This window comes from Aulonocara stuartgranti, assembly GCF_965226115.1.
Source record: "Aulonocara stuartgranti genome assembly, chromosome: 22".
NCBI classification, from domain to species: Eukaryota; Metazoa; Chordata; class Actinopteri; order Cichliformes; family Cichlidae; genus Aulonocara; species Aulonocara stuartgranti.
The window spans coordinates 29,549,379-29,571,253 of NC_138957.1; the positions used below are offsets into that span (position 1 = coordinate 29,549,379).

Consider the following 21,875-nt stretch of genomic DNA (forward strand, 5'->3'; position numbering starts at 1 on the left):
TACAAATCAATGTCTGTGATGGACAAATCTAAAGGCGTCCTTTGTGATTTGGGTTATTAGCATGACAAACAATGACAAAAAAAGAATCACTGAAAGCTGAACAAATGTGACTTACTCTTATGTGAATTTCTTTGTGAGAGGACTTTAATTCCAACACGACGAATTTTATAGCTGCATGCTGAGGGTGTACTTAAAGTAGAGCTGGGCGATATGAGATTTTTTCATATCACGATATGTTTTTTTCATTTCAGGCGATAACGATATCTATCACGATATAAGCCAAATAACTATATTTGTAAGATTTAAATGTGCCGTTGCTCACAAGTAAAATGTGAAATAATCAGCAGCTTGTTTTTATTTAAATATTTATTTCCCATAATAAGTTCAACAGGGTAGATGTACTTATGGAACATGAGACTTTTTCAGATAAATAAAGGCAAATATTGCAAACTACACAAAAGGCAGCCGCTAAAGCGTTTAAGTTTCAAAATAGAACAAATGAAACAGACTAAATTGTCAATTCCACTTAGAAACAATATATTAATTCTAAAAATAAATCTTAGTTTGTTTTACAGAAGAACAGACAAAACTGACTAACTTTTGTCAATATCAAATAAACTGAGCACTAAAAGGAAATTCTCAATCTCTCCTTGTTGTATAGCTGAGCTTTTCAAACAGTTTTAACAGTTACTTTAGTCTGACAAAAGCCGAATGACGAATTAGCGCTTCCAGTCAGAGATTGAGGCTACGTCCACACGTACACGGGTATTTTTGAAAACGGAGATTTTCCGTTTTCGTTTTAAAAAATAATCCCGTCCACACATAAAGGCAGAAATGAAGGAAAACGCTGCTATGAACATGCCAAAGCAGCAGGTGGCGCTAGATTCCTAACCGTGCAGAAATGTTGGCCAATCAGAAGTCTAGAAGCCTCGGTGGGAAAAAGTAAACAAAGCTGGGGCATAGAAGCAGAACCGAGTCGTATGTGTGGACGGACAGTAACTGTGTGTATATGTAAGCATTTAAACACTGCAGAGAGTAGAATTAACAGTAACAGTATTGTAGAAATTCATTTCACCGAAACAATAACGTGGCGCACAGTGTGACGCATGCACCAGTTCATTGTATTTCCAGACTTGCTTTCGGCACAATTTACAGTGCACGCTACTCTATTTTTTGTCAGACTTGAAATAGCCGAAATACCTTCACACTACGGAACTTCTATGGCTCTTCCGTTTGACAATCTCTCCGGCATTGGAACCATCATCTTTTTTCTCTTCGGTCACGCTCGGTTGATTTTTCTAGTTGGCACACTCATTTCCTCCATTACCCGCTGGCTACTTCCCAAACAAACACACGTGCGGCTTGGCACTTGTGCTGTACGTAACAAGCCACGCGACGTGACTCTGCGGCTGTGATTGGTTCGGCTCTGCGCTACTTAATTTGGATTGGCTGACCTTTTTTTTTTTTTTTTTTTTGAGGACAAGAGCGGCGAGGTCTATCGCGATAGCTTAATTTCTCTATCGAGTAAAAGTTATATCGCGATACATATCGTTATCGTTCTATCGCCCAGCTCTAACTTAAAGCTAAAATGCCTGAAAGGTGAAATGTAACTTACAGCAATGAGAGCTACACTGTTTTCTTCTTTTTTAAACAATAAAAACAAAATTAAACTCATAGGAATCAAAAATTGCAAACAATTGGCACGTAACATTAAAAAACAAAGCATCAAAGACAGTGCATAAAATCTTTAAGGAACCCACAAAATTTGGTCCCACACCTAAAATCTGGAGTAAAAATGTAATGGGCATAAATTAACAAATAGTGAGCTAAAGCACAGTGAAGAAGTTTACATGAACACTAACTGTGACCGTTATGTTTCACAACGCTTTGAGAAATTTGTTTCATTTACTTATTCTTCTTCTGAAGATTCTTCTGAACCGGCCGAATCCTCCTCCTCTGGTTTTTCAGCAACATGTTTTTCTCCTTTCATGAATAAGAAAACTGTGTTATTTACTTTCATTTTACTGTAGCATTAGTAATGAGTTGGTATGCAGTTTATACCTTTGCTGGCTTTCTTTAGGCTTCCTGCTGCCCCAGCGTGTCCAGCATCACACCTCTCTAGTAGGATTGTCAGGGTTTTGGTCACTTGTGGATGCTTAGCTGCCTTCAATGGCTTGTCATCTGCACTGTTACCTGATGAATCAGAAGCAATATTAATTTAAAGTCAACATGAATACATGAGAGAAGCAGCATTCATAGACAAGTGTCATTTGAAGTTGTGTGAAAAACAAACATAATTAATTCAATTTCTGATGGGATTGTGCTCGCTGCTAAAACGCTGGTAGGTTGACGGGTTAACTAGAAAGCATTTCCTGTGAAAACACATCAGAATTATCCACCAATCAGAGGCACAGCAGAGAGGGAAGACATTAAAATACACCGAATGGCTAATGCTTACACTTGTGTCAGTTACCATGGCTAAGACTTTAGCACATTCCTAGGTGAGGTCTACTTGTGTAATTTATGTAGTAGACTCCAGACAGTCTCTAGACGGCTTTGAGAAAATTAATATTCAAAGTTGACAAATTGTCCTCCTTGTTTATTGATAAACTGATGCCTGTAGAGTGAAAAATGTGAGCTCAAAATCAAATATTCAGCCGATTAAGGAAGCCAATTAAACAATTGTGACAAATTGTTTAATATTTCAGAAGCTTGTAAGACATATGTTTGTTACTACACCAAACGGATCAACAAAGCCTTTTGTTGATCTACATATTTTATATATTTTTTTACATTATTTACATTTGATCTTTTACATTGTATATAATGTCTATTGATTTTATTGTTTATTTTAATATTTTAATATTTGTGCACAGCGCTTTGTGATTACCTGTCTGTGAAAAGCGCTTAATAAATAAAGTTTACTTACTTACTTACTTACAGTATGGAAGTTTGTTTCTACCGCTAAAAATATATTAAAAAAAACAATAAATTAATTTTGCATGGCAGAGTCTCTGAATGCACTGTCTCAGCTGAACTCTGGACACGCACACACATACATATACACTGATATGCACACACTCATCCCCCCTCCCTTTCCAAACGCCTTCGAGGCTTATTCCCTTCCGATGCTGACGGTGGATCAAGGAGACCAGCGCACGCAGGCCTGGATGTACTGTCTAAATCGGCTGTCTCTCACCCTTTACCCACTCCTGTTGCTTGTCATGTGTTTCTTTGGTGTATTAAGAGGTTTTTTTTTCATGTGCTATGTGCAGAGGTGTTTTTTTCTGTTCTCAAACTGATCTCCCTGTTGGAGCTCAGTCTGAGGGGAGTTATTTTTTTCTCCTTATCTTTCCTCATGTGGTGCATTTTCCATTGTTATACCTCTCTGACCGTCTTCCCCATGTGATGTTTTGCGTCATGTATGTATGGTCGGAGGGTAAGATGGCGCCGCCATTGCGGCAGCCTTATGAAATTTCCCCTTGTGGGACTAATAAAGGTACAGTATATCAAATCAAAAGCTGAAGATTTCAACGTAATGACTCAAACTTCTAAGTTATAAATGTGACATCTCAGAGTGGTGTGGTCAGTCTTTACCTGGCTTCTTTCTTGGACTCCTAGAAGGAGTACTCTTCTTCTTCGGAGTGGGAGCCTTTGTTTTGGGTTTTTTGATAGCACGAGGTTTTTTCACAAGATTAATCAACGGTTCTTCATCTGAGCTATCATCACTGACTTCTGCTAAAACAAAGATTGAAAATGTTTTAAACTTTTATTTGTTTTGTTCAAGTCATCAGTGCTGTGAGAGTACCTTTTCTCTTGTTTGATGCTCGCCCTCGTGTTACGGTGCTCTTCTTTGGGCTTTTCTTCACTGGCCTCCTTTTCTTGGCAACGAGGTCCACAAGGGGCACATCATCATCTGAGCTGCTGTCTGCAAAAGAAGCGCTGTTTTAAAATTTAAGAGGCTAAAAACGAAACTACCTATAGTTAAAACCTGCTTAAAATCAATCCTTGCGCTCAGCCTACTGAAGACTTTGCCTACCTCTATATTTCGATGACTTCCTCTTTATCGCCGCCAGTGGCTCATCATCTGAGCTGTCAGTGGACGTCTCAGTATATTTAACTAAACGAAACAGCAACAAGTTATTTGAACTCAATAAAGGTCTTGTGGGATTTTTTCATTTTAGTTGAGCTCAAACTTTCAAACCAACCCTTTTTCTTTGCAGCATTTCTTTTGGATTTGGTAACCGGGTTTGCTTTTTCAGCAGCTGCTCTTCTCTCGTGCCGTGACCGAGGTTTCTCGGCAACTTGACTCAAAGGCTCATCATCGGAGCTGTCGTCCTTGCCCAGTGACTCTGTGTGAGAAAAGGAATCCCAAAGTAAGTATCTGATATAGCAGATGTCTGACGATACCCCAGTCCACTGGAGAGAAAGTCATCTCACCTTTCTTCTTTCTACCAGCAGCTTTTTTGGTTGGAACTGAGGGAGGTTTTTTCACAGCTTTCAAGGAAATTTTGGCAATTTTTATCAAAGGCTCATTGTCAGAGTCTTCGTCTGTATTTAAACACAGAAAGCAAAAATGTGAAGCCATTCACTCTATACACAAGTCAGAAGAACAAACAATGAAAAAAGCATGGGGTCACCTGTGTTCTTGTTATTTGTGCTGTTAGATTTGGGTGGTGTGTTTTCCTTTTTCTCTTGTTTCTTAGGTGGTGCAAGGCTTGTCTTCATCTTTACTAGCGGCTCATCATCCGAGGAGCCATCTGAACCTGTGAGAGAAGATATAAACATGCAAAATTTAATCAAATAATTGGTTGGAGAAATATTTAGTGTAAACACTTTTACTGATAAAACAGCTGGTATTATCATCACCTTTGTCCTTTTTTGATTTATTGTTGGAGTTGGAGGATAAGCTGCGGGTATTGTCGCATGACTCCTTCTCATCACTCTGTTGCCTCATCAGCAGCTTTGATAGAGGCACTAAGTCCTCATCACTGCTGGAGCTCCCATCTGATTAGTCAGACACACAGTCGGATAAATAACTGTAAATATCAGTATTTTTGATACAGCAAATGTAATAATGTAGTTAATGTTACTTTAGAAAAAAGGATAAGCTACTTAATATGAAATCTTTTCAAAAATCAAATCATATTTGTGATTTAATAAAAAAAACAGCATTCATATGATGATTTCTTATTGCATTCACCTTCATTTGACAGACTGATTATTATTACGATTAATTCCTTTATTTGAACAGGTCATCTCAGATCAAGATCTTTTTTTCAACAAAGACAAAAAAATACAAGACTTTAGACAGACAGAGAAGAACGCAATATACATGTTCATAAATAAAACAGGATGTTCAAAGATAGTTGCAAAAAACCCAGCGCACAATAATACCAAGGCTCAAGAGGCTTCAAATTGGATGCAGAATCATTCATATAAACAATGTCACAATAAAAATAAAATATAAATCTGCAGACTGCTACGATGCTACACCCAGTGGATGAGAAAAAGCGTTTCTTTCTATACAAAAATCCAATGTTGATCTTTAACTTTCTTGATTGGTGCCACAGTTGCACCATATCATACTGTATGTCATATGGTGCAGTATGATTGTGAAATGACAACTTATTTAGCAATATCCATTTATCATGCATTGGCTCAGTACATCCCTTTCTTATCATACGCTGAGTACATCATCATTTTCTTCTTCTAGCTGCTCCCTTTTGAGGGTCATCACAGCAGATCATCTACCTCAATCTCAACCTTTTCTTAGCAATCTCCTCTGTCATACCAACTCCTCCAATATATCCATCCACATATATCCCTCTGCACATGTCCAAACCATCTCAGCCTTGTCTCTCTAACGTTGCCTCCAAACAGCTCAACCTGAGCTGCCCCTCTGATGTACTCATTTCTAATCTTATCCATTCTGGTTAGTCCCCATTACAATCTTAATATTGTCAGCTCAGTCCCCAATGTAATCATACCTCCACCCATTACACTACTATCTCACTGTACTCACCATGACCATCATCATGTCCTGCACCTCCATCAAACCTTCTATATTCTTCTCCATCAACACTCTCAAAACATCACGTTTGTAGTATTATTTTTCAGAAAGAAATCGCACAGCTCCTCACAGATCGTCACCTCATAACTTCTCTTCTCAGCCTAGCTTCAACAATGACTCATCAACTCTATCCCTCTGTAGTTACTACAGCACTGAACATTTCCCTTATTCTTGAAAATCAGTACCAGTCTGTCTTTTCCATCCCTCAGGCATCCTCTTACTCTCCAAGTAGTCACGGGAGCACGTTCAGTGAGAGACTGAGATTACCAAAAAGCACCACTGAACAACACAGGAAATCATTCCTGTCGTGGCCATCTCCCTGTACAACTCCTCCACCTAATACACTGTAAACACTGCAATAATAGTTACCCTTTTTTGCACACGCTCTACAGTAAAATAGCAAATTACAAAATTCACAGATTCACAGAGTTAAATGTGAATCATATATATTCCACCTCTGTAAAATTCTTTGTCAATATTCTTGATATTTATAATCACCTCTGTAAAATCCGTGATGTGTATGTGATGTGATGGGCGCAATTTGTATATATTAGCGCTACTTCATAAGTTCGTAAACTCTGTAACATATTGTATTATTTAAATAGTTTAGTCTGTTACTGTCTTGGAGCAACTGTAACCCACATAATTTCCTTGGGGATTAATAAAGTATACTGATTCCAAAGACATTCTCTCCTAGACTTCTCCATACTTCCATAGGTATGTCATGTCTTCATCTCTCCCCACCCTTCATTCTCTTCATAGATGCCCTCAGTTACTCCTTACTACTCACCCCGGCCTATTTTCTCCATCCGTAGTGTCGAGTTGCATACAAAACTCACTTTGAGCTTTCCCATGCCATCTTTTTCTGATGCCTAGCATCTCTAGTATTCTGTCCTTTCTTTCCCTTTGAATACATTCCTGATAATAACCTATAAATATACAGCCACTCAATGATGTATCTGGTCCACACTGAGCTAATCTTAGCTAGACTTATCATTGATCAAATATTGGGGATTTAATTATGTATTACTATAAAGGAACATATTTTCTTATATGAATTTAAAATCTCCAAAGTCAAAAGCAAAACGTACACGTGAATGTGGTCTAGTTACACGTGCAATAACTATAGTATGAGGAGAAGAGTGTAGTGTTTAGCTAAGTTTCCATTATCCATCACAGTTTTATCATTAATACCAGAAGTACGTCTTGTGTGCAAAAGTGATGTTTTGCAAAAATCTCTGATCAAACCATACACACCGTTAAAAACATAATTACTGAATTAAATCAGGTTAAACTTTTCCATGATTAACGCTTTTAAATCAAGCTATCAGCAGTGGCGTGGGTGCATTACCGCGAAGTTATAAGCTAAGTTAGCAGTTAGCTGCGCAGTTCAATAACATGTTTGCCTCTTCAGGTAAAATTAAGAACAGCATCAGGCTACCTGCAGAGTCGTGTGCCACGTTAGCGTGCAGGTCAGCGGTGCTACAGTCCATTATGTTGGTCAGTGTAAGCAAATATTGCTCTTCATCCGCAGTAAAAACGCGCCAACTTGATTTTACTGTTACTCGATTTTCGCTGTGGGTTGAAGGTGGCGGTTTGTTTCAGCTGCCTCTAGGATGTATTTATGAGCCGATATTAACAGAACCGACCCGCAATCTAAAGCTACAGTTTAACAAGCAGATTTTGCAATAACGGGTGTAATACGGTCCCAGTTCATGTTTGATTTGTTTACTTCCGCTTTAGTTTTGGGAGGGAATGCACTTGGGCTCGCATTGATGACGCTTATTAACGTCATTGGTCTACTGGCTCCACGGTTTCCTCGCAACAAAACCTAGCAACTAATCTAAACCAGAGTCAGACATGGCGCAGAAGGAATTCTGGATTTGAAATAAAAAGAAAACATCTGTGAGAGAAATTCAGTCTTCATTCCGTCATTTTTTATTTTTTACTATTAATAAAATATTATTTATTTATTTAATATTACTTACTTTTTTGGGACATAGTCGACTAACCTTTTAAGGAGCAGTAAGACTACTCGATGTTTGCTCAAAATAAACGTAGTTATTTTTTATTAATGTAAAATTAATATGAAGAATAATTCATAATTGTTCAGATTATTTAGTGGTTCAATAAACAAAACATTCCTCTGAAAATGGACAAATATAGGGACTGAAAAAAGTGAAACAAGCAGCCAATGCCCAAAGAAAAATTTTTTAAAGCCTGGAGAACTACTACTCAACACCTTTAAAAGTTTGGAAGAAAGTCTGTCTCCTTGGAAGCAAAATATAAAGCAATGAGGAACCCAAAACATTTGTGTAGTTTCTGTACGATTCTGATCTTAGTATGACTTAAGCAGGAAAAAAAATTATCCACGAGTAAACGTGATTACTGTGGCAGTTGGTAGCTCAGTTTATTACACACATACAAGATAAATACTAGAGCACTATAATGACAAACAGGACAGGACCACATGCTGTAAATGTGCTGATCTAGACAATCATATGAACCTAATGACAAATCAGTCAATATTAATCAAAAAAAAGTGAGAAGAGTCTGTGCTGCTCAACAATCCTCAGGAAATTAACTGTTCAAGAATAAATACAAGAGCAGTGTGGAGTTTTAATACTTTGGTTAGTTGCGGTTTTTCTTCACAAAAACTGCCTTTAAAACTGTCAGTTCTTATAATTTTACTCTATGACTCATTAGGTTTAGTTTGATGGGTGAAAAGTGTCCTGAACGCATCCCTGAGAAAATATGGGGACAACCAGGTGATCAACCTTAGCTCAAAGGGTCATTCAATTTTTCACAGGTGATTTTTTTCATTTTGCTGCTGTTGATTTAAATAAAGAGCTACTGTAGAGGTACTTGTATTACATATATATATCCTTTCATCCATTCAACTTCACCATTTATAGCAACACGTGACTCACAAATAGAACGAGTCAAATCACTACAGTTGTAGAAAACATTGGTAATTCTCAAAGAAGACATGTTACATATATATCCTATAATCACTTAAAACCTGATGATTGGAGGTTAAATTATATTCGGTTAAGTTTATGATCAGATCACTCAGATTTTCCAATGTTTCATGCATTGCTAAAAACAAATATCATTAAAACAAAATACCATCCTCCTTTCCAGCACAGCAGAGTTAGGCAGAGCTACTTAGGGGCTATGGAGACTTCCTCATAATTTTGTTTTTCTTTTTTTGCATCTTGTCACCAACATGTTACCTGTTGGATTTTGATATAAATAAAAAGCACTTGTTAGATATGTCGAACCAGGCCCTGGCTAACCCCACTACTGAAAAATCATTCACGACACTTTGCTGATCAGATACATTACAGTACAGCAAAACAGTGTTTCAAGTGGAGCAAGTGAGACAACACAGTCCAACTTTATTAATGGTCTGTTGTTCGGTGCAACCCGTGAGTCCGTGCTGGTGTTTATGAGTGCTCTGGGAGTGACAGGTTACATAGCGGCCATCTTGCTGGCCTCTCTGACGCCACTGAGGTAGGCTCCCGTCACAGTCTGAGGAAAGTGTCTGTTGGTTGCCTGATATAAGGGACAAAATGCATTAAAAGCACATTTCACAGACACATAGAGCTAGTTTAAAAATACCCATATACACTCATGGCCACTTTGTTAGCTACATCTTCTTAATACTGTGTTGGACCTCCTTTTGGTCTTCAGAGAGGTTAGATAGGCTATAGAATATAAATAATAATCAGGAGGTCCAGGAAACACCCGTACCTTCTTATACCAGCAGCTTGTACCTGTGATACAAAGCAGAATGGATCCATGCTTTCATGTTATCGATCGCAAATTCTGACCCTTCCATCCAAGTGTCACAGCAGAAATAGAGACTTATCAGACCAGACAACACAATTCCAACTTTTTGTTGTCTAGTTTTGGTGAGCCTATGAGAATTGTAGCTTCAGTTTCCTGTTCCTGTGTGGTCTTCTGCTGCTGTAGCCCATCTGCTTCAAGGTTTTGCATGTTTTGCATTCAAAGATGCTCTTCTGCTTAGCTTCAGTACAATTGGGTGGTTATTTGAGTTACTGTTACCTTAGTATCAGCTCAAAGCAGTCTGGCCATTTTCCTCTGACCTCAATAAGACATTTTTGCTCAGAGAATTGCATTCTCCATAAACCATATACATGGTTGTGTGGGAAAATATCAGTAGCTATGAAAATACTCAGACCATCCTGTGACACCAACAACCATGCTACAGTCAAATTCTCTCAATTCTTTCCCATTCTGATCCTCAGCTCGAGCTTCAGCAGGTCATCTTGCCCATCTCTACTTTCCAAAACGCACTGAGCTGCTTCCATGTGTTTTGCCGATTAGATATTTGCATTAATAAGCATTTGAAAAGGTGTACCTAACACAGTGGCCTTAAGTGTATAGGGACCATTTCCACAGCAGGAGACATTTTAATTTGTCAGAGCAGGAAAACAACAGGAGAGAAGGATGCGAGGCCTGACTGCTGCTCCAGAATCATTCTTATTGAGCAGAGCAGCTTACTGGAAGACTTTGATAAAATTTGATAGACCTGTTACAGGGGAAAGACATCAAAGCACTGACCAAATGAATTTAGATTCTCTAAGTGACAAAACATAAGCAAATTCATCCTTATCCACTTAGGTCTGTTTTAGTGTTAAACAGCTCTAGAACATCAGAAAAGTTATCTTTGAATAGAAATCTTTGTTGGACATCATCTACAGAAGACTCGAATATCATTTAATTTTCGCCCCCTCAACCTGCTGGATTGAAAAAAAGATGCCAGAGATAGTGTGATTAAATGTAGAATGTCTGTGGCTCACATAACTTTTGCACTCTTGCCTTTGTAGAAGAGATTTAAGGAAACAAGCAGTAACTTGTTTCCCTAAATCTCGTTTCCCTAAATCTGAACGTTGACTTCTGTCAACGTTCAGTCAGACTCTAAAACGAATATTTAAAATGATTCCTGTAAAAATAACTGAAACATGAGGCGGCTCACTATTACAGGCCTTGTGCAACTCAATTTCTACAACAAAGATTAAGAATGCAAAGTTAGTGTGATACATACAGCCACAGCAGGATCGTGTTAATGCAAAACACATTTATGTAAAATAGAAATGAAATAAATGCCTCAGTAGCACTTCATAAAACCTGACGTTTCTGGACTCATTTGGTAAAAATTAGAAAAATATTACCTCGCCAGCAAAGAACACCTTTCCCTGCACGTCTTCAGCGAGAACGTCGTAGGCCTCTCCGCTGCCCCCTGTCTTCACAAAGCTGTAGGACATCTGGGACCAGATGTCTTTGCTCCAATGAGTGATGAAGAAATTCATTGGCTCAGGAACCTCCTAAATACATGCATATATAAATTTGAACTTAAATGAGAGCATTGGGAACTAAAAAAATAAATACAATAAAAAAATGAAAAAACAGGAATCCAGGGGAAAATAATACACCTCTGATTAGGAGATATACAAAATTTCAAGTCAGCATTGTCCAAAATATATTTTAATGGCTGTAGGTAGAGCCATTAAAATATATTTTTTTAAATTCCTGTATCTTAAAAAAAATAAAAAGAATAAATATCAAAAGGTAAGTTGTTCAGTTGTTTTGTGTAAATATCTGACACAATGAGTCTATGAATATTGATTGATGGATGTTTGGAGTCCTTAAATATTTTAATCTCTGACAGAGGATCTTACTTCAATGTGATATTTCCCCAGGTATAACACATTGAATCCAAATTAACTTTCTTGGAAGGTTTCTGGTAATATCATATAACAAATTTCAGACTGAGTTCTCTCTCATTTCAAAAATATGATTTTTGGTTGGTTTTTTTTGTTGTTGTTTTTTTAAATACTCCTATTATTTCTTTATTATTCTCAAACTTCTAAGTATAACTCCTGAAAGATTTTAGGAGAAGTAGGAGGATTACCTGCTCTTTGAAAAGTTCCCGCAGTACCCTCATGCACTCATCGACCACCTCTTTGTCCTCCATGTCCCGCACAGAAGAAACGGCGTCACCACTGATAATAGACATCAGCACAGCCTGCTTCCTCTACACAAACACACATTTAAACCATTAGATTCTGTATTAATCTCCTCCATCTTTTTCTACAACATTTGCCAATTTAAATATAAATACAATTTTGCAGCCTAACACCAGCGGCTCTAACTTTGGGCCACGTGGATAAACTTCTTATTCGTTTGGCTGTTTCTCTGATTTGTCGATCATCTGCCACCATCTTACCCCATTTCTAGCATCCTCTTCTATTGCGCCTACGCTTTGCATGTCCTCCTTCACTGCATACACGAACCATTTCTTTACTCTTCATCCTTTCCTCCTGCCTGTCATCTCCATCTTCACCATCTTTGTCCAATACATTCACTCTCCTTCATCTGCACATGTCCAAACCACCTTAGCTTTGCCTCTCTAACCTTGTCTCCAAACCGCTCAACACAAGAACAAAAACACACCTGTGGATCCAGGTCATAGAAGACACTGAACATGCCTCTCTTTTCAAGACCTGGTGGGATGTGACCGAAGTAGTCTGCTCCTTGGATTTTTTTGTCCCAGAATCTGTACGGGAACTGAAGCGAGATCTGCACACAGAACGAAGAGTAAATATGAGCAAGTACCGGGAAGCAACTTCATCATCCTTTTTATTCTACTGCAGCACAGGTTAGTTGAACTTTAATGACCTTTTCTATTATACCCGCCCCCAGACTGTGGATCGCCTTCAATTTCCTTTCAGGAAGTGGAGGGTTGAATTGAATCAGGTTCCTCTGAAGCAAAGTCAAAGGAACTGTAACAAGGACCTGAAAGATGACATTAGGCTGTTAGAGTAACTAAAAGATTAACTGAGATCATAAGATTCTGTATTTAGATAACAGAAACTGTACAGTATCACAGCAAAGATGTTTTTACCTTCTGTGCTGTCCACTGCGACCCATCAGAGGAGGTAACTTTGACAACGTCACCTGAGTAATCAATGGCCTGAACCTACAATTTTTAAAAAGTAAACTTTTATCTAATAAGCATAAGACTTCAAGAATGTAATACAGGTGGATTCAAGGTAAACTATAGAGTTTAAAAAACTGGAATACAGACCGGACACTTTGTGTGGATGTCGAGGCCCTCGGCCAGTTTGTAGAGTAAAACAGAGTAGCCCTTGGTAAGTAAAGTGTGGTCTCCTGAGAATTGGGCAAAAAATTCATTGTGGTCCCAGGATCTTGCCGATACCTACAGAAACAGCCAGAAAAAAATTCACTTTCAGTCCCAGTGCTATAATCTAATACAATTTACATAAATCCTCACAAATAAAAAACACAATATGTTTGACTACATTCACCTTAAAATGTCTTTCTTAAGGGATCAGAAACACTGAAAGACTTTCCACTAAAAATAAAAAACAAACCTCACACCTCAAACAGACTAATTCGTATTAGTCATCTCAGAGCGTGAATAATTTCCGATGCGGGAAGTTACAGTTTTCATCATAATAAACCCCCAGCCTGACCTTTCTGTTAAACTCATAAAAAATTACAACAAAATAAATCTGAAAAGCTCTTTTTAAGTTTAGTTTCCAGACCTGGTCTAATGTGCTTCCACAGGCAAACTCCAGGTTGCTGAGGTGAAACTGAAGCACCTTCTCCTCCAGCTCACTGAATTGCATCCCAGACTCCTGGAGAAAGTTCTTCTTAACTTCTTGGACTTTTTCTGTAACGAGAAAATGCCACAGACACAAATATTTCCTGTTTCTGTACAGGAGCTTTGCTGAGGAGCACTCCTCCAGAATATGAAAGATCATCTGAAACATGAAGCCAATGTGAAAGTTAACCATGCATTGTATTGGCCAGCAGGGGGCGACTCATTTAGTTTAAAAAAGGACTTGCACAGAAGAAGTCTTAGGAAATATGATCCTACAAGTCAGTTGATCTGTGATCTTAGCAAACACTTCTCTGATGATTTTCTGATCTTATTTGCTAGTTTCTAGGCTTATTTAACACAATATTCATTTAATAAATTATGGTTCCTATTAAAATCAAACTGACAAAAAAAGCAGGGTGTGTTTTAGAGTGAGCAGCTGGACCTCACTCACAAGTGTCATAGTGGTTATGGCCATCTTTTATAAACAGTCTATGATTTTAGAACTACTTCTTAATAAAACAGCCATGACATCAGTATTTTATACACAGAGTTCAAAGTCCTGACTGCAGCGTAATTATTGGCTGATAAGTGCAAACACTAAGAAATATTTTCTAAGATTATGACCCAAACGTGATGAGGCAAGAGTAGCTTTGTGAGACTTTTCTTCTCTCATTGGGAATTCTCATCAAAAAGAATTAAGCAAAAGGAGCTTCAGTGAAACACATGATGACAGCACCTCCCAGTGCTGTGTCCTGGTTCTGCGACTTGTCCTTCCTCCATTCTGACACCACATCCAGGATCGCATTAAAGTGGAAGTCCATGCGCTTGTCAATGGCAGGGTCAGTGACCTGCCCTCCCTCCTGAAAGAGGTCACATCGCTCTCCGAGCTTGTGCATCTTGATGCCCAACTACAGGAGAGAAGTCACAAAAGGGTACCTAATAGTAGTGTTTTTTTATTTATCAAATTTAATATGCATTTAAAAAAAAAAAAAAAAAAAAAAATTACAGACAGTGGAACAGTGGTTCCAAAACTAGAGAAAACAGCGGGGCTAAATAAAAACAATGCATGTCTATGTACTGTGAGCATGGACAAGTCTGTAAAAAGGACTTCCAGGTAAACTTAAATATATACAACAAAACAAACAAAACTATGATCAGCATATCTCAACCCTAGGTTCACCATGGCAGGTAAAGAAGACTGAACACAGGTGGCACAGTCTCAAAATATTAACTTCTAAGAGTATGAACTTGGAGAGTCCCAAAGTGTCCTGTAACCTGTCCTTTCAATAATGCAACACTGAAGCTGCATTTCTGTATTCATTACAAAAAGGAATAGGGGTTTAAAAATATTTTGGCATTAAAACTGAAACTTTTGCAAAGCTCTGACTTAAGATTTATCAGAAATAGGTGAATTTCAGCACATTCATTCTTACCTGTTCACACATCAGGGCAATGGGGTTGTTTACACAGCCATTAACGATTTGAGCTCCTCGACCCGCAGTGACACCCAGAGAGGCATCATCCCACACCCGACCACCTATTCTGTCTCTCGCCTCGAGCACCACCACCTGTAAGCCCAAACAAACGAAGAGTATGTAAAACTCATCAGGGTGAAATACGCTCACAGAACAATTCATTAGGTACACCTGTTCAACTGCTTATTGATGCAAATATCTACTCAGCCAATCACATGGTAAAACCCAATGCAATTAAGCATGTAGACATGATCAAGACGACCTGCTGAAGTTTAAACCAAGGATCAGAATGGATAAGAAAGGTGATTTAAGGGACTTTGAACGTGGCATGGCTGTTGGTGTCTGATGGGCTAGTCTGTGTTTTTCAGTCTACTGGGATTTTCCCCACACAACCACCGGGCCCGAAAAAGAAAATATGCAGTGAGCAGGATTTCTCTGAGCAGAGGACATTTTCTTGGCACACTACGCCAAGTGTGCATAATACCCTCAGTTAGTAAGAACTGAGCATTTGTAAACAGTAAAACACCCCATATCTCATTCCCCATACGTTGTGAATACAAACAATGGTAGTAAACATAGTTTTAGATAGCTCTATATAACTTGTTTATCACTTTGACGTTCAGATCTATTGACTGACATTGAAGGAGAGGTCAAAGGTCAGATGTGACATGATATTTTAAATCTTTATATGGTACTTTCTATGTTGACAATACGCACCACGCTTACAAAAACCATCATTTGTAAGTTACAAGGCTTTGGTGAAAGTAGGTTGAATTTTAATGGATTGCTAACATAACTCCACTCTACGCCCTTATAAAGAATTCATTAAAAACTTTTAGAGCTATCATGTTTACAGAGTGAATGATGTGCACAGAAATACTACCAAAAACACAACCTTCTTGGCCGACAGCAGAGAAATGAAATGTTTTCATGGTCCTCATACAAACAGGAAACTTCCTATGCAAAATTAACTATTTGATCACAATCAGGGGAGATGGAACGAGACTCCAGGCGAGATGAGGATCTTTACCTGAGTGCCAAAGTTTTGCAGCTGGCGTGCAGCAGCCAGTCCTGAAGCCCCGGCACCAATGATGATAACATTTTTCTGCATAAAATCATAAAATGTACAAGGTGCTAAAAAACATAAGAAAATAAGTAGTAGCAAAAACAATAAAAACTTCACATGACATTACAGATGTGTAATAATCTTGTGTAGATGAGGACGCTCACAGAGCAGTATGTTTCTGGGAGCAGAGGCTGTTTTGCTGCCAGCACACCGGTGTTGATGAGACCCTTCCTGGTCATGAAATGGAGCACTCGGTCCAACTCCTGCACGCAGCGCACACGCACCAACCCACGAACAATGATGTGCTGGGCACATTTCTCTGAAGTCAGCACCTCCTTCAAAAACAGGAAGGAAAACAGGAAGAAAATCTAATTGTTTTATTTGTTTGTTGTTCTTTTGGAGATTTCTGTTCCTTTTTTGTAGGAAAAGGTGAAAAGAACGCATGCGCATTATATATTGCCTAGTTTAAACATATTAAACTGGTTGAGTTTTATTATTTGTACAAAGACAAATCCCATGACACCTCTGAATTTAAAATATTTTTCTACACTAAAATAAAATTTAATTAAAAAAAACATTGGTGATTCTGAGTGATCTTTTTCACCCTTATTTGAGATTTTAAATGACCCCAGTGGTCACTTTTGGCTTTGTTGTACCTTACAGTTCTTGTGCCAGGAGGCCAGGATAAGGTTACGCAGAGCCAGATACATGGTGGGATCGCGGGAAAACTCTGGAAACTCATAAAGCTCATCTAGCTCCATCATATCAGGCCGCACACACAGAGCCTTTCCGCACTCATTTGGCTGGTAGAAGGGCTGGAAGTATGGACACAAGCCTGGAACTGAGGGACATAATAATGATCAGGATCTCCAATGGGGACACAAAACAGTAATTATGTGTAAAAAAAAAAATAGCATGGTGAATAGTAGGTGCTTAAATATGGCATTTCTTCTGAACTCAGACTTACTTTGAGGCTGAGCAGCTCTGCAGTGATCCGCCCTCAGCTCGCCCAGAGACATGTTGCTAGAAGAACCTGATGGACTCATCCCCACACAGTCGGGGTAGTACGCAGTGAGGAAAGGGCTGGCTGGGCTGTCTTTAAACAGTGGCGGCAAAATGAGCATTGAATGCCACCAGCTGTCCGTCACCTCTGCCACTCTCTTCAGGAATAAAACAGCTCAGCATTAAACAAATGCAGTAACTTGTAAAGTTTACACACTGTCCTCAAACAGATTCTAGCAAACACAACTAGCTTACCAAGTCCTCTGGTTGGGAGCACTGGTCGGGTTCCTCGCTCTGTAGGCAAATGAGCAAGATTTTTATCAGAAAAATAGATTTTTGTCTTGATGGGGATCGATGATTATATCTTTCCCTCTTTACCTTAATGTTGTTGAACTTCATCCCACAGCGGTATGCTGCTGCTAAGGAGGCAGTGAGCTGGATCTCCTTGGTCAGCTGGCGCCACTTCCTGCAGTCGGGTTTGGTGCATTGAACCTGAAAGAAATGAACATGAGAGTATTTATGACACGTAGCTACATGTGTGAACAGTTAATACATGTATCTAGAACCAGATACATGTATTAACTGTTCACACATGTAGCTACGTGTCATATGTGTGAACAGTTAATACATGTATCTAGAACCAGAAAAGCTTCTTATACATACCCAGTATGGCAGCTGCTGATCTGCCATGAAAGCTTTAAGACTGGGCTCACTTTTCCCATTACTAGTCCACACTTTCTTCCACGAAGCAAAGGTCTCAAAGCCGTCTTTGTGACTGAAGTGAAGGAGCAAAAAAAAAAAGTTATTCTAATTATTTTGACAAGTAACTCACAGCTTCACAGTTTGGTAGTGCAGAAACAATGTAAATAGGTCTGAGGAACATGTGACAAGATTATTTCAAAAATAATGTCACTGAACCCACGGCTGTTTCAGGTTTGCGTGTATACAGCGATACATGCTTATAATTTAATGACTCAAAGCAAGTGGCAAAAATCAAACAGCACTGATATGGGGAAAGAAAAAAAAACTCAGATTAAATGTTATACACTGGTTTCCTCCCTTCTAGAAAGAACATTGAAGGGAAAAAAAAATAGAATAATATCAATCCATCCAATTATCCTTTCAGCAGCAGTTTCATTGACGTCTAGATTTCCCTCAACTAGGCCACCTCTTCTAGTTCTTCTGAGGGGACACAAAGGAATTCCCAAACCAGCCATAGGGCATACTTTTTCCAGCATGTCCTAAATTTTTCCTGGGATCTCCTCCCAGTCTGATAAGCGTGAAACAGATCCTAGATGTGCCAATCAGATGCTGAACCACATCATATGGCTCCTTTCAATATGGAGGGGTTCCCGCTCTAGTCTTGACTTGCTCCTGAATGATTAAACTGCTCACCCTGTCTCTAAGGGAGAGCCCAGATACTCTTCAGAAGACACTCATTTCCATTGCTTGTATCCATATCGGTTTCTTCTCTTTGCTTGCATTAATTAGAGAGAGTAGGAATGTAGATCCACTGGTACATTAAGATGTTTATTTTTTTCACTCAGCACTGCAGCCAATCAGTACAACATCTGTAACACTTTACATGATGCATTAATCTGACTGTCAGTGGATTGATGTGAAATTCTGAGCTTTTTAAACCACGTGTCAGTCAGAACAGTTGTTTGTTGAGGGTTCTGCAGTTTCTTTTCTTTTACACCTTTTAAATATGCTTCTTTTTGCAGGGAGCAGTTTGCTGTTATAAATGTTGTCTGTATGTAACTGTAATTGTGTGCCTTCCTGGTATGTTAACATTTATTTTTAAATAGATTGCTGCAAACGAGAGAGGGAAGCGTGCCACTAAATTTCTGAGATGATGGAAACCATAAAATATCCATCTTCTCAACTTAATGTAGCAGAAATCACTGTAAACAACTTAGAGGTGTTTTAAGCAGTGCTACAGAAACACTGTTGATATCTTTAGCCTGCATTTGTCTCACCTTCTGTAGTAGTGATCAAAACACTCATTGCAAAAATGCTCCCCACATGACAGATGATACCACCGTGACGTGTACCCATTTTTAGCACATCTGAAAAGAGACAAGAAGTGCTGTTTGAGAACTGTAAAAAGTGATATAAGTAACTATCTGATTTACCTGACATCTGATGTTACCTTTCAGATGCGCTTGCAAAACAAACAGGGTAGATGGCAGAACACCCGGCCTTCTCACATTTTCTGTACTTCTTCTCAGACTGGTCATCTTCTTCCTCTGTGTCTGTGGCTTTTCTTTTGCTCTGTAATCCAAAGAGAAAAATGAAATATCATGAGACTCACATTCATTCCTATGTCCAATTCACAATCACAATTTAACGTAACATACACTCCAAGACAACCACATGCAGGCCAACATACAAACACTACATGGAAAAGCCGTAGCCTAGCTTCAACCCTAGGATCTTGTTGCTTTGACTGGACAGTTCTAACTAGCCTTGGTTTTTAAAGTAATTTCTTTGAGACAGACTTCAGGAACACATAATATATATAGAAATACATATTCTGACTATGGGCATAAATTGAATTTGAACAATGTGGTGCACATATTATATATGGGGCTTAGGAATCTCCCTGTAAATTATGGGATTTGGTTAAAGTTAGCTGGAGAAGACTAGAAATAATGAAGGATTTCAAGTACCTTGGTCCTGTCATACTGTATCAAATGAAAGCTCAAAACCTAAGGTTTTGGCAAGGATAACACAGCTGTCATAGCAAGCGTTACGGGAATCTAGAGACAAAAACATCTCTCCGATCCAAAGTCTACCTGCTGTGCTCCGTTGTCTTTTGAGTATCAGTAGTGTCTTCTTACGGCAAAACCGTAAGAAGAATCGTAGCATAAATTGAGATGCTACAGGAAGATCTCATGCCCAAAACCTGTGACAGGTATAAAAGGTCTGCATAATTGCTTTGCAACTTGAGATGGTATAGAGAGTGTCTCTGGTTTTTCAGGCCTTGTGAAAATCATACTGCAAGGAGCAGTTAAGTGAATGCAGAGACAAAACAGACAGATTAAGATTATGGGTGGATAAGATCTGTGAACAGGTAGGCATGAACCCGACAGAGACCCAGAGAGTGGTGGCCCAACAACCTCAATAGAGGTCAAGGGGCAAATCCTCATAACTTCATGAGGTGTGTTGGTGGTATGTTGACTAAGACTTCTACGTCTACATCACTGCCAGTCAACTGGCTTTAAAAAGTGCTTTGTTGATGAATTGCTTAAACACTGCCCCCTGAAAAGTAACCTTCTAGTATTGATTGATTGATTGATTGGTAATTTATTTCAACATGTGAACAATATACAAGTACATTTAGAAAAGAAATGAGAGAAAAAAAATATACTATACAAATTACATACAAAAAAACATTCTGATTAATTTACATGTTGAAAGGGAGTGGGAAGAAGTATACACTTATTTAATCCCACCCCTGTCCCATAAATTATCAGTGAATATTTAGTCAGCTTCCTTACTGATATAATTTGTAATAAAAATAGTGAACAGATTTCTGATATACTATATACTATAATATCACATCATGAATTTTTTGTTTGTTTGTTTTTAAATAGAGACATTCACTTAATTTAAATATTTTCCTTTTCTTTATAGATCGAGAAGATCATATTTTTATAACTCTTTTTGAACAGTTTTATGTTTGGACATTGCTTTAATTCCATATTCAGTTTGTTCCATAGTTTCACTCCTTGAACAGAGTGAAACTATAATAATAAAAGCAACATTTACCTAAAACTGCACACCTGGAAACATTAAAAACCAAACTGAAACCTTTGTGTGACCCTACTTTGCATGAATGCGAACTGAAACTTAACCGAGATATAGTCATTATATTAACTCATTGTGTACCTTACCTGACCAGGTGGAGGGTTGTTGGTGCGCTTCACCCGGACGTTGACCTGCCTTCCTGAGGAGCGCAGTGTCTGTCCGTCCCCTGGTGACTCCCCGGAGCTCCTCTTCTTGGCTCTCCGTGCACCAGAAGCATTACCGGGATAGTCTTAACACCAATGACAACAATATAATAGTGACTGTGTAGTGCAGCTCGGGCCTCTATTAACGTCGACAAAATATTTATGACATAGAACACGTGTGCAAAAACATAGAATTCACTCAGGTTATAAATAGCTGAAAAAAGCGACCGAAACACGAGGCCAATTGGTATGTAAACATAGCAAAGACGCGCACATTAGCCAGCTCTTTAAATCTGCCCAACAACGTCAGCTGTCACTTTAGCACCTAGCAAGCAGCAGCGGCGCCTCTTTAGCACTGACCTGCGTCCGACAGCATGGCTGCCCGCGGGGTTTCTTTCAAGCCCTCGACGTCCAAGTGAAATTCTGAGACGCCTTTTTGCTTTTAATCGTTGTTTTGTCTCTATTTTATTGTTGTGGGGACGAAAATCAATGCGCTGTCGTTTCCAGAATACCACTTCCGGTTTTGAAGAGGAAATGGGCGTGTCGCTCTGATTTTTGAACTCTGCCGCTCTCCGTACTGCCAGGGTAACCATAGCAACGGCAGTACGCTGTCAGACTGGCAACATAAACGGAGAGAAGAAGAGGA

General features: G+C 38.8%; 2 protein-coding genes across 5 annotated transcripts; both read right to left on the reverse strand.

Annotated features, from left to right (window-relative positions):
* Window positions 1–1,662: 1,662 nt before the first annotated feature.
* On the reverse strand, window positions 1,663–7,833 carry LOC309698575 (uncharacterized protein). 3 transcript variants are annotated; one of them, XM_082521102.1, is made up of 10 exons: window positions 7,515–7,833; window positions 4,870–5,007; window positions 4,641–4,766; window positions 4,441–4,551; window positions 4,209–4,352; window positions 4,040–4,120; window positions 3,809–3,928; window positions 3,598–3,735; window positions 2,062–2,193; window positions 1,663–1,983 (listed from the first exon to the last, which is right to left on the reverse strand). In XM_082521102.1, exons 1-10 carry the CDS (start codon window positions 7,564–7,566, stop codon window positions 1,910–1,912), a joined length of 1,116 nt encoding a protein of 371 aa, XP_082377228.1. In that variant the 5' UTR covers window positions 7,567–7,833; the 3' UTR covers window positions 1,663–1,909. The 3 variants fall into 3 exon arrangements, with proteins under 3 accessions (XP_082377228.1, XP_082377227.1, XP_082377229.1); XM_082521101.1 differs by having other exon boundaries at window positions 3,598–3,738; XM_082521103.1 differs by lacking the exon at window positions 7,515–7,833 and adding an exon at window positions 5,204–5,272 and having other exon boundaries at window positions 3,598–3,738.
* Window positions 7,834–8,458: 625 nt separating this feature from the next.
* Window positions 8,459–21,742, reverse strand: kdm1b (lysine demethylase 1B). Of its 2 annotated transcripts, XM_082521873.1 has the most exons (21): window positions 21,590–21,742; window positions 21,173–21,315; window positions 19,426–19,547; window positions 19,253–19,342; window positions 17,937–18,048; window positions 17,652–17,765; window positions 17,529–17,567; window positions 17,239–17,431; window positions 16,928–17,112; window positions 16,436–16,606; window positions 16,236–16,310; window positions 15,164–15,298; window positions 14,467–14,638; window positions 13,672–13,799; window positions 13,191–13,322; window positions 13,008–13,082; window positions 12,782–12,898; window positions 12,557–12,682; window positions 12,015–12,137; window positions 11,275–11,427; window positions 8,459–9,631 (listed from the first exon to the last, which is right to left on the reverse strand). In XM_082521873.1, exons 1-21 carry the CDS (start codon window positions 21,603–21,605, stop codon window positions 9,548–9,550), a joined length of 2,505 nt encoding a protein of 834 aa, XP_082377999.1. In that variant the 5' UTR covers window positions 21,606–21,742; the 3' UTR covers window positions 8,459–9,547. The 2 variants fall into 2 exon arrangements, with proteins under 2 accessions (XP_082377999.1, XP_082378000.1); XM_082521874.1 differs by lacking the exons at window positions 8,459–9,631; window positions 11,275–11,427; window positions 12,015–12,137 and adding an exon at window positions 12,336–12,478.
* Window positions 21,743–21,875: the final 133 nt, after the last annotated feature.

Excerpts from the sequence above, each read along its gene's own strand:
- LOC309698575 (XM_082521101.1), bottom strand. The coding sequence starts at position 7,566 with ATGGACTGTAGCACCGCTGACCTGCACGCTAACGTGGCACACGACTCT. Across the intron at positions 4,767-4,869 it reads TAAATCAAAAAAGGACAAAG|GTTCAGATGGCTCCTCGGAT; the intron begins GTGATGATAATA and ends CTTCTCTCACAG. Across the intron at positions 1,984-2,061 it reads CCTAAAGAAAGCCAGCAAAG|GAGAAAAACATGTTGCTGAA; the intron begins GTATAAACTGCA and ends TATTCATGAAAG.
- kdm1b (XM_082521873.1), bottom strand. Across the intron at positions 15,299-16,235 it reads TGCAAAACTTTGGCACTCAG|GTGGTGGTGCTCGAGGCGAG; the intron begins GTAAAGATCCTC and ends TTGGGCTTACAG. Across the intron at positions 13,800-14,466 it reads CCAGGACACAGCACTGGGAG|AAAAAGTCCAAGAAGTTAAG; the intron begins GTGCTGTCATCA and ends TTCTCGTTACAG.